The following is a 12,429-nucleotide window of genomic DNA, read 5'->3' as shown; positions in this document are numbered from 1 at the left end:
GTTGCCTCCACCAAGGGTAAACCAAACCATGACTCATGGATTTGCAATTAGTTTTCTAAATACTTACAAGGTCTAGACCTAAGTGCCTAACAGAAGTGTAGTATAAAAATAAACATTTCAAAATAATTCAATTATCATATGCTAATGTAAATTGAGAATTTACCCTTCTCTGAAACAGCTCTGAAATATATATGCACACTGACAAGTACAATCTCTCCAATGCAACAGGAATTTATATGCCATGCAATTATTACTGGTCATCAATAGACAAGGAGTTAAAGTTCTTAACAGCCATTGTATGAAATACAGTTTAAATAAACATCATTCAGATAGATTTTTGCAAACATTTTCTAATGTATGGTGTTGAATTATTCTATATAGTATTACTTAATCTTTTTTTTAAGCCTGCAATCCTGTTGCTTCTCTGCTGTGTTCTGCCTTTACACTCTGACACACTAATTTTGCTTTCCTAGCTTTTGTGGAGACTACTTATTAAAAAACAAAACCCTTACTTATCTTGTTGTTAGCTTCCTAGAATGCAAAACATCATGCTTCATCTACTTTCCAGTCTGAATTCTGCTCCCAGGCTGGTTCATCAGAGGTTTACATCTTCCTCAGTTTGGTCTTCAAAGTGCAAGATAGACGGACATTGAAAGACTGGAATTGTACAGTATCAAAGCATAAAATTTCAGAAGTGTGCAGTTTATTAAATAAACCTTCTTTGTAAAGGAGTGGAGATATGAGTAACAGTGTACATTTTGTTGCTTAGTGCTTCATTTTTTTCCCCTTTTTTTCTATTTAGAATAGGCTAGATGTCAAAAATAAGGATGAGCTAGTCCCCTCAGCAAACATTTGCTGAAAGCCCAAAAAGACTAGAAGATTCATGTACTTGCTGGGCAAAAGGCAGTGGGACAGTAATGTCATCCAGACCAGCTGGAAAGCCAGACTTAGAGCAACCACCTATGTTCAAGCAACTGCAATATGGGGGGCTTTTGCAAAGACTGAAAGAGAAAGGCAGCATCTGAGTGAGCTGCAACAGTGTATGTAATTGAATTACATTGGTATATGTAGCCCACGCCAACTTTTTTTCCCCTGTTGTGTATTTTTGAATTCTTTTGCCATGGGGATTCAGATGTATGGCATTCTCTTTATTCTCTTCAGTTGAACATGGTAGTCTAAGACTTATCCTTATCCTTAGAGGAGGAGCACCTCTCCTATGGAGGAAGGCTGAGAGAGCTGGGGATGTTCAGTAAGTGTTCTTCATGATTTTTGGTGCCAGCCCTGCACAATTCAGACTTTTTGCCTCTTCTCTCCCAGTAGACTTGGAGACTTTAAGAAGGCAGTAGCAATCAACGTAATTAGAGGCAAACAGCAAATTCATTGGTTTAGTTTATCTTCCTCTTTATTCTTTCATATGATATGTCAAAGAGATAGTGAAATCTTTCCTCCATTTTCCCCTCTTTCTCTAACATGGGAAGTTATACCCTTAATAATTTTTGAAGTGTTGAATCAGAGGCCTAAAAAGTGCTGGTTGCTCTAATAGTATTTAACAGATAATTAAAAAAATGTTTGCAGTTAGCACTGACCGATTGTAAACCTGTCCTGTGCCGACCCCGGAGTTTGATCCCATTCAATTCCTTTGGCTTTGTATATAGAGTTAAGTAGATTTAGAAAGCAAGCGTCTATTCATGACCCAACCTGATCAAGCTTTATGAGATCATGTGAAATGCCTGGAGCAAAGTGAATAACAAGTATAACTCAGCAAGACCAATGTTCATTCTTTTGCAGATGAAACGAGTGGCCTATTTTTATACTAGTGAGGAGAGAACATAGCAAAGAGGTACCTAAGAGGAACGTCTTGAATATGAGGTGTAAGGAGTAAGCATTTGTGAGGGATACTAAATGAGTTGGACAGTGGGATACTAATGGTGAAATTTAACACAGTGGTAGGTCTGTCTTCTGATATTGCTGTTCTCATCACATCTTTCTAATAGATCCTGTGGGTTATCATGTCTTCCTAGTGGGTTCTGTGGCTTAACCAAGTCCAATTTACAGCACAGTGTAAAGATTTTCTAACTGAGAAACAGGAAGTTGTCATTTTTTGTGCCTAAGAAGCGTTATTAAACCACACTTTTTTTGCCTGCCACTATGGTGTAGAAATACTGAACATAAATAACACAAACGAATTGCAACCTGTCATTCACATGGAATATCCAGCACTTGTAAAATACGCAAAATCCACGTATTTGATCTCAAAATGCATGTGCTTAGCTGAATCCTTTATCAGAGATGCATACTAGCATTTGAAAAAACCCAGATCTGTCCCACTTTCTGCCTTGTGCTTGACCATTTTTCTCAGTATGTTAGCTAAAATACAATTTAATTTCTTTAAAATATAAGACTCCTGACATAAGTTACACATTTCTGTAGCACTTCTATTATATTTCACTTACATTAGCTGAGAACCATAGAACAACAGACCTAGAGAAAGGAGGTCCCCAGACCTATATCTGAAGCAGATTTTTTTTTTTTTTGGTAGCTGAGCAGAACAGAAAGTGGTTCTCTGGTTTCAGAAATTAGGATTTAAATGATAGGGAATGGAACCTACTTTCCAGAATGTGAAGTAAGAACAGGATCACTCCATTCTCCTCACTGTAAGGTCTCTTTGAGACTGTTCTTCATACACAGTGTCCAACAACAGCATCTGTAAATTATCAATTTTCTTATTGGATATGTTTCCAAATTTTTCAAGAGTTTTGAATTTAATAAGTTATCTCTTCTTTTGTCCTTGAATGTTTTCTTTCCTTAATAATTTTGGTACTCCTGTCCCATCATACTATTAATAGTGTTTTTCTTAGTTGCTTCAGATTGGTAACCTTTTCCACATTGGGCAACAGAATTTGAAGGATTACGAAACCCTACAAAATCATTCTTCATAGATTTGAATCAACCAACTATCACCAATCAGTGACTTGTTTCAATAAAATGGATCACAAAATCAAAGAATGATTTGAGTAAAAAGGGACTTCAAGACCATCTAATTCCAACTCCCCTGCCATGGGCAGAGATATCTTCCAGTAGATCAGATTGCTCAAAGCCCCAGACAACCTGGACTTGAACACTTCAAGAGATGGAATAAGAGCAAAAGTTTATTTTATTTTATTAGCTAATCTGATGTTAGTCATTTGTGGTCCAAGACACTCTATTTGCAGCTCTCTGCTTTCAACCCTTGTCTTGGAGTGTCTGTGCCAAGATCGTTCTGGTTCAGTACTTCTTTGACACAATAGTGACACCCGCTGGTTTATTGGATACCTCTTTTCATGGTTCAGTGTTAACATTTTCCACAATTTTGTCATGTTTTGTTTTTTGTTTTTTTTTTTTTCAGCTCTTCACTGTGATTTGTTGTGATTCACTAAAATATCATGGTTAAGCTGCATCATCAGGTACTATGTTGTCTAGCATATTGTATCATTACAATGCTAAAAGAGCACAGAATTTCCTAGTAGGTTGTAGCATAATCTAGATGCTGAGACAAGTCAAACGTGAAGGGTTACTACTGCATTTAATCAGCTCAAAATCTGACTATAAAAAGAAGTTACCTAATACTTAAAAGGCGCTATGTGATCTGTTATTTCTGAACAAATTGACAATAAAGTACATCCCATATATTTGTTTGATCCTCAAAGAAAAAATTACTCTAATAATGAAAAGAGGGAGGATTTAAAGTCACTGAGTCATATGTTTTCCTATCCGTATCTCATCTTGATAATATTTAGAAGGTTGATTTTGAAGCCTTGACTTTGAGTGAAAAAGTTTTGGTCCCAGTCCTACACAGTTACATTGAAGGAGTGGAAACTTCCCAGAATGGACACCCCTACAAGTACTGGAAGCTGTGGCTTGGCTGTATAAAAGACCTGTTCTTCCAAAAGGGGAGAGCACAAGAGTGGAGCTTAGAGTAGCAGCAGATACTTCCACCTCACAAAGCAAATTACAAAAGAAAACATCTGTCTGCAAATGCCTTTGTGCACACTCTCTGTTGCCTCCAGACTACTCTTACTTCCCTCCCTTTCTCAATCCTGCCACTGGTAAAATGAAAAAGACTGGTTACGTGCCAGAGTCTAGTGTAGAATGAAAAGGAGCACTATAGTATTTGCCTACAATCTGATTCTGTGCAGTTGCTGAGAAGTTGTGCTTTTGTTTATGAGAACAGAAGGTATATCCATTTCCCGTATCATTGATTCATCCACATAGCATGTAACATAGGTACTATTCTAACTGAAGGCAATAACTGGACTTCTTTTAACTTTATTGATAACAAGAAGTGAAACGTAGAATTCACTCTGATAGCTTGAACTGTTGTTTGCTTTTCCAGTGAAGATGCCTCTAAAATGTCTGATTTTCATGCAGATAGTGCTCAGGGCAATCTAAAAATCAGGTGCTCTTCAGTGTCTCAGGCTACCAAAAAAAAGTAATTCCAAATAATCCTGGTGATTGTTTTTTCTACACAGTATTAAATGCTTTTCTGCATGATTGTGAAATATTTCAAGTCTTAGTCACAGGAAGCATACTTATTTTTAAAAGATATGGTCTTGTTTTGTCAAAAGTCAGTTTCTTACTGCAGGTCAAGTCCAGGACATGCTAAAATGACAGACCATAGTCTTGACATGGGCAGTTCCTGAGCTAGACAATTAACAGGGCAGTGAGGATCTAAATGAATTTATTGGCGTCAGATGGCAGAGAAGACATAATATTCTGTCCATTTTAACTGAGCTAATTTGTCATTTCCACATAAGCATGACTACCTTCATCCTCTTTATTTGTACAGCTGTCCTGAGACTGTAATGCTGTGGTAGTCACATTGGATGGGCACAAATAATAGATGTGATAATAGATGTTATGACATGGTATCAGTTTGGTCTTAACAAAGCTCCCAGTCATTATCAGTCTTTGAGCTGAAAGAAAGAGAGACAATCCACCAGCTTCACATGGCATGCTAAAGTTGTATCAGCTGTCAAACCTATTGTGAATTCTGGATTCAGTGACTGTGTTTTATGACTTCACTACCTCCTGCTGAAGACATAAACCATGGAGTCAATTAAATTCATAGCTTAGCAACTAGAGAAGGCATTTTGTCAGCCTAAAGGACCATATATTCTGGAAGTGTTTATTGCTTATGAGGGTTAGTTACCATCATAAGGTTTCTCACCTTTTTTCTGAGTACTCTGAAAATCATGTTTCTTCAACTGTCCAAAAGGATATATCATCTGAAAAATTTCTCAACTATTGGCTGCAGAGTGTACACATTAATTAAAAATATTAAAGTTGCTGCAGAAACACATTGTCAGCAAAATGCATTGTTAAGACCAAAGCATCAGAACATTAGCGAGAAATATCTTGTCCTTTTTTTTTTTCTCTAGTACTCAGAATTGTGCTATAATTAAAATGGTTGTCCAGTCTTTTTTATCAAGTATTAAGAGTCTGTCATAGCTGCTTTAAAAGGTACTTCAATGAATAAATTCAGTTTTAGAACAGAGGATGTGCAAGGCACTGCCAACAGACTGTCTGCAATTGCCCATACAAGCAAATATTCAAATAATACCCAGAGTCCTTACTGTCCATTCATTGTTAACAAAAATGGAGAATCAGCAGATTTTAATACTTGTAGCTCTTAATTGCCATAATATTGTATACTTCAAATTCTGCTATCAAAAAATTATAACAACTGTTGCTGAAGACAAAATGCTGGTTCTGCTCTGGAATTTTTGCAAGTGACTTCATTGGAAACAAAGTCATGGTTTAAGTGAGGGGTGCCAGTAATGACAAACGGAACACAAGGTGTATGAGGATACTCTTTCAGATAGTCCTCTGCTATCCTTGTAGGACTTATTTTCCTAGCCTCTAGACTAAATTCTTTTTCATAGTTTTAGTGCCCTGAGGTTTAGAGAAAAAAAAAAAAAAAAAAAAAAAAGGTTTAAGGCCCTGCTTGCAATTTGTGAGAAATATTATGTTCAGACAGATTCAGTCTACACTCAGCAGAATGGAATTTGGTTCTATCACTTCAACATAATTTGATGCCTGGAGCTAACATACATGTCTACAGCCACCTTTGATTTCTATGCTTTTGTTTTTCCTAAATCCATTCATAGAAATGAATATATGGTTTGTCGTTTCTGTGAATGGAGATTGTACTGAAACATCGTTTACTGCCCTCAAGTGGTCTTAGAGCCATAGCCTTTTTTTTTTTTTTTTTTTTTTTTTTTTTTTCTGGAAAGCATAGGGATCCATTTTGCTCTCTTTTTAAATGATGTGGTATAACTGATGGACTAACTCTGAAATAAAGCAAAACGCTCTTAAAACAACTTATAGCAAAACTGTTATGTTGATATATAATGAAAAACATGAATAACGTTATGATGAAAAAATGAGTAACGAAGAGCATTATGTAGGCTTTGTAGGATGAAAGTGCAGACAGCTCATATGTGAAATGTTTGACTAGAAACCTTATTTTACTTAGCACTGAGTCTGTGATTTAATAGTCGTTAAGTAGCACAGAACAAAAACCAAAACAACTCCATACCAATGCTATAGACTAAGAAATTCAGTTGTTTTGTAATGCGGAGTGTTTTTACTTGAAAATATGGATTACCTTGGAAAACTTCATAGAAACACGTAGAGATGATCTGTATGATACTGCAGGTGCAGATACTGAATTTAGAGCTGTGTATATATAAGTGACATTCTGCAGCCTCTTAAACATTTGTAACTCAATCTATTCAAATTTATTCTTTCTGTAAATGCATTTGCTAATAACTATCATTTTTTCCTATGGGAAACTTCACACCTATTATATAAGGCATTAAAATCTGAGAGTGATGATAAAAGATACGTGAGCTAGAAAAACTTAAGATAATGAATATATAACGTGGCTTGAAAGAGAGAGGGAACTCTCTTGATTTGTTCTAATGTCTACAAAGCCCTTTTGTCTAAAATGAGCCAACACTTATTAGCAAAAATATGATGCTCAGTAGATTCTTGTTCTTGCAGAAGGAGTTACACTGATAGACCCAGGAGAACTTGCAATTTATCCCAGATATCTTGGAGAGGTAGTGATGGACACCTGATGAAGATGAAAAGAAATTATCACGTTAACCAAATTGTTAAATTTGAAACTTCTGTTCCTGTAGCATCTAATGCGTGGAACAGATCTGCTGCCTGTACTGTAAGCTGGTTTGAATGATAACATTGTAAGTCTTTTTTATCCATACAGTCATCTCCAAAATGCTGTTGTGAGGTTTACAGTATTGTTCACTGGCTTATTTGGACTCTTTTCAGGGTCAGCCTGGTGAGTTGGGACCTCAAGGTCCAATTGGATCCTTGGGATCTACAGGACCAGCCGGTCTGCCAGGGGAAAAAGGACAGAGAGGTGAGAATGGGCAGCCTGGGCCAGCTGGAGAAAAAGGTGATAAGGTAGGAAACATCATAGACATATCTTTTGGATGTATACAATATATATTGTTAAATGCTAGCAAGTAAAACAGAACCTGAATGATTAGAAAGCATTTGCCAAACTACCCTCTTGCTCACCCAAAATTCTCACTGAAATCAATTACAGCTTTCTTTGGAAAAAGTATTTCAGGGATTATTTTTCCCTTTGGATTGAGAATTTAGAATTCTCAGAAGAAAAAAATGAAAAAGATCAAGTTTCTGATTAGTATATATCGTGTCATCCTCCTTAACCTCAGAGGACTGTGGGAGGAATGTAGAGGAATGGGGAATAGGGAGGAATGGAGGGAGGAGCAAGGTGGTTTTTAAAGCACGGTACACTAAATATAATTTTACTGCCATTTATGGAGTATAAACTGCAGTTCAGGTCTGTATCGTTCATAGCTGTGCAATCCCTGTACTTAGCTCTTTGTACTTTATATTAATTTTAATGGTCTAATTTCACATCTCAGTGGATGATTAAAATCACGAAGGCAAGTGTCTAATAGGTGAGATATAAGCCCTGTAAATAGAAATTGTGCTACAGTATACTGTATTATCAAAACAGGAGCAGGTCATGAAATTAAGTACAGAATAATGTTGTAAGTTATAGTCAACTTTCACTTTGTATATTTATAGTTGTTGGAGAAAGAATGAATATGAGAAATAGACATTTGTCCTGTTACATGAGTACCTATTGGCTAGTCTGATACTAAGCCTTTTGTGGGATATTTATTTCTGATAATAATTAAGGCTTTGATTCATATTTCAAACAAGCATTTATTGTTTTTCAATATATAATATTTATTTAGTTAGTAAGTTAGTTCTTCTAAAGAGTTAATGACCTCAGCAACTTTGTTTTTTTTTTTTTTTTATGTCACCTGTTTTTAGGGCCCAACTGGAGTCCCAGGATTTCCTGGTCTAGATGGTGTTCCTGTACGTATTGAATGAATATTGCTATAGAAAATCATGGTTTCTATAAAGTCAAAGCAAGTCTTCTGATAGAATAATACACTTAATAAATTGTTTGGTTTTATATCCATCCATTCTTATTGTACTACCTCAGAATTACATATGTTGCAAAAATGTTAAGTAGCCAGGATAACATTGACTGTGTTTACTACTTATATCAAATTGCACAAAATCTCAGTGAGGTAAGTAGATCATTTTCATGGGGGAGAGGGGCAGTGAAGATAGAGACTAACCCAAGTCTACCCGCATGTGGTAGGATTAAAAACAGTGAGTTTATTTTCTTAGGCTCTGTAATATGCTGTAGCCTGCTTGCTGCATTATTTACATCTCTGAAATCTCGGCAAGTTATCTCAAATTGTATATTGTTTTCTGTTCAAACTTTTTTTTTTCCCCATAGTTCTTTGGCAGGGAAATAAATAAATCAAAAAATCAATCACTGAATTTTACCTGAATAGAGACTGAAGTAGTAAAGTGAGTCCTACATATATAAGCATTTGATGATACATTTTTCTGAATGTGGTTTTCAGTATGGAAATGGGTGTGGTAAAAGAAAAATAGTCTCTCTTAGATGTAGTATTTTGAAAAATGTTTATTATAACTAAATTCTCATGCTGTTATTAGTTTCATATGGATCAAACAAAGTTAAAATGCTATATTTTTAAAGTGAAAACAGAACTAGAAACTGAGTGGGTATCTTAGCATCTGCTTGTCAGCTGTCCAAACTTGACAATGGGACTATTACCAGAATGTACAATGTAGAGTTCATGGGGCCAAAATCTAGCACTCCCAAGAAATGTATAACTTTTTGATGAAAAATGTTAATCGGAAAAAGTGTCCGCAAATTGGGTTGAAGTGCCTTAAAGATAAGAAGAAAGTAAAATTGGCAAGAACATTTCAGGTAAATGGCCAGGATACTTTCCTGATTATTTTTCAGAACCAAAAATACTCACTGCTTATATTGCCTACTATCTAACTTGAAGTAGAACTAAACTTTATCTTTACATTGGTTAAGTCTTGCTATGTTGGAAAATTACTTCCTCAATTCTGGAATATAGTCATTCTCTGTGATTACTTTATGCTTGAGTTAAGCTGGATCTTCTTTTTCATCATTTTATCCTATCAATTAAAAAATATGAGGCTGTTTCAGATGACCTTTGTGTATGCCCTTTAGAAATAGTAAAATTACATCATGTGTTCCTAGACAGGATGACTTTTCTTTACGGCCACAGGAAAGGTTATAGTTAGAGAGCTGGAGTCTGCCTTCCCTGAGAAAATAGCACATTACTTATTGATTCAAATGGGAGTTCAGTCTGGCCTTCTACTCAGTGCTGTCCATGTCATATTTGTGATGCATCAAAGAACAACATGTTAAAAAGGTGTGGATTCTTCACTTCTTATCACCCAAAAAAACATGTATATAGAGAGAGATCACAAAATCACTAGAAAACATTTCTAGTGTAAAGAGGATGAAGCTGGGAGCACTGTGAGATGTCCTCTGTTTCAGTTCTGTGATATTTGTTCCTGAATTGTTTTGTTAATTTAAAAACTAGTTTTCTGTGTATCATGGCATGTCTCTAATAAAAAGTAAACTGTCTTTCAGGGATTACCAGGAAGTGAAGGACCCAGGGGCAAACGTGGTGTAGATGGCTGCAATGGCTCAAGAGGCGATCCAGGATTTCCAGGCGAAAATGGATATATTGGACCTAGAGGTCCTTGTGTATGTTAAAGGCATTCCTATTGGCTGTTATTCTTGCATGTCTGAGTTTCCTTTGCAAGCTAATAGCTCTTTAAATGAAAGGATTTTACACTATGGCACTAGCTTTCCACTTGACAGTGAAGTTCCAGGCACCTTATATTCTTGCTAAGGTTAAAAGGAATGAAGAACACTTGATGCCTTGGTGGATTAAGTTTGAGCTTGAATGTGAAATAAGTTCCTATAGCCTTTAAGTATGTATGTCTAGCTTGAGAGTTAAATTCTACTTTGTTTCCCTGGTATATAACCACACCAAAGCTAGTACCATTTTATGGAAGCAAAACTGAGAAGGAGTACCCTGGAAACATACCATTTATTACTGCTTGAAACTTCATGAAAGCCTTAATAGTAGGAACACACCTGAGATGAGTTAGCAGTCAATCAGTGGAAGTTTCAACAAGTCCTGTAATACTTTAAGATTTTTTAGTGGTAGATCACAAAAACGTACTAGTAGGTCTCTTCCAAAATCACTCTCTTACAGTTTCACGTGTCTCTTTTTAGATATCTACTCACGATCACTCTGTGCACACCTAATCTTGCCTCGTTGTTTATCTGTATACATGGAGATAATTTCAGTTGAAATTGCCACTTTCATATTGTTCACTTTTCCTGTTAAAATTGAAAGCATTTTAAAATTTTTTATATAGTCAGATTAGCAGTGATTTTCTAATGAAGATAAAACACAGATTCATATCAGTAAGGGATATAAGTTATTGTAGCTCCAGAGAAGTTCTGCTGAACAGATGTAGTCACCAGTTTTTGAGTTTTTGTGGAAACAATTTTTACTTGTCAGTAATTAATAATATGTCCTTAGTTGGTCTGAGTGCTTCCCTTTCTAAATAAAACAGTAAAAAGCAGTGCAATTTACATGAAAAGTTGAATGTGTTTAGTAGGAGTTAAATAAGATGCTGATTCAGACATATGCAAACAATGAGAGGGGGTGTAAAGACATTACCAAATTTTATCAATTAGAAAAAACATACAGTTCAAGTGTTGGACCTGTAGTAAATACTGTCAAACACACAATCTGATAAAAAACCTGCTAATAACCTCATTTTTTAAACCTCTCAAGGTAACCCATTACACTCCAAATGGTAAAATGGTTTCAGCTGTATTACATTTACCTGTGTTTTCCTACTTATGGCTTTCAAAATGGAGTTTTGCCTTTAATAATTAGACAAATGACATAAGAGAAAAATGAGACATGGGACAAACTGCAGCATAAACCCTCCCAGTTCCAGGAGCATGCTTTTTGTTAGGCCTAGAAAAGTATTTGCAACCTACAAAGAAAAGGAAACACAACAGGCATGTAGCCTTGGATATCCACACTAAAATCCAATGCAAATTAATTTGGCTATCCAGAAAAACAAGACATAGTAACCATATTTGCTTGAGTGCAAGAATGCTACTCCAACCTCAGTGTGGATTGCCTGTTTTTAAATCAATTTTCTTGCACCAAGTACCAACTTGACTATATATTACAGCTAATATTGTTATGTTACTTGTTATTTATAACATAATCTTGTATAATTTTATATAAATATAAATGAAGCTTTACTTCATTTACCTTACCAATAAATTAAAAAAATAGATTCATTTCTATTTGCAAGTTCTTACTTAAGTCAGTTAATAAACTGAATCTAATAAAGATTTTTTATTACACATGTTTTTATTACACATTTATTACATGACATGTAAAATAAGGAAAGACAAGCATAACTTCTGAGATGTTTAATGTGCTCCCTAGCAGCTGTTGTGTGACCTGTAAATGTCATCCCACCTACTGTAGGTATATCCAGCTGCAGGCAGCTGTAACTCTTATTCTACCATTCTAGGGATAACTACTTTCCCTGTTTCATTCTGACTTCAGGATTTGAACAGCCAGTGGATAATATCAGGAAACCAGTAAAGTTTTAAAGTGGTTAAACTCCATGGAAAACAGTAACCCAGTTTATTGAAATCAATAGTTAAGTGGTTATGGGCTTCAGTTAAATTGTACCTGGTATGTCAGGATTTCAAAGGAGAAAATATCGGAAATAATGTCTTAATATATTTGTTCTTCAGATATATACGTATTATGCTGTTAACAGTCAATTGAACGTTACAGTTAAATTTTGAAAAAGTGGTCATCTGCTCTTGCTAACTCATACTGAGGTTTTGAGGGCGTTATGATATGCCAAGTTATACAAAGGACTTCACAGCAAGAACCACAAGAACTTTAT

General features: G+C 35.5%; 1 protein-coding gene across 5 annotated transcripts in view; it reads left to right on the top strand.

The window, feature by feature from the left end:
• COL4A4 (collagen type IV alpha 4 chain) overlaps nt 1-12,429 on the top strand; it is a 69,618-nt gene that overhangs the window by 9,381 nt on the left and 47,808 nt on the right. For 3 of the 5 annotated variants that reach the window (XM_068691582.1, XM_068691583.1, XM_068691586.1), the window contains exons 5-7: nt 7,333-7,467; nt 8,374-8,418; nt 10,055-10,171. In XM_068691582.1, the coding sequence (XP_068547683.1) occupies nt 7,333-7,467; nt 8,374-8,418; nt 10,055-10,171 (297 nt within the window). Of the gene's footprint in view, nt 1-7,218; nt 7,245-7,332; nt 7,468-8,373; nt 8,419-10,054; nt 10,172-12,429 lie in introns of those variants that run through there. The other 2 variants (XM_068691585.1, XM_068691584.1) reach the window with 2 other exon arrangements.

Source organism: Anas acuta, chromosome 9 (assembly GCF_963932015.1).
Source record: "Anas acuta chromosome 9, bAnaAcu1.1, whole genome shotgun sequence".
Classification (NCBI taxonomy): domain Eukaryota; kingdom Metazoa; phylum Chordata; class Aves; order Anseriformes; family Anatidae; genus Anas; species Anas acuta.
This window is presented reverse-complemented; position numbering and strand designations above follow the sequence as displayed.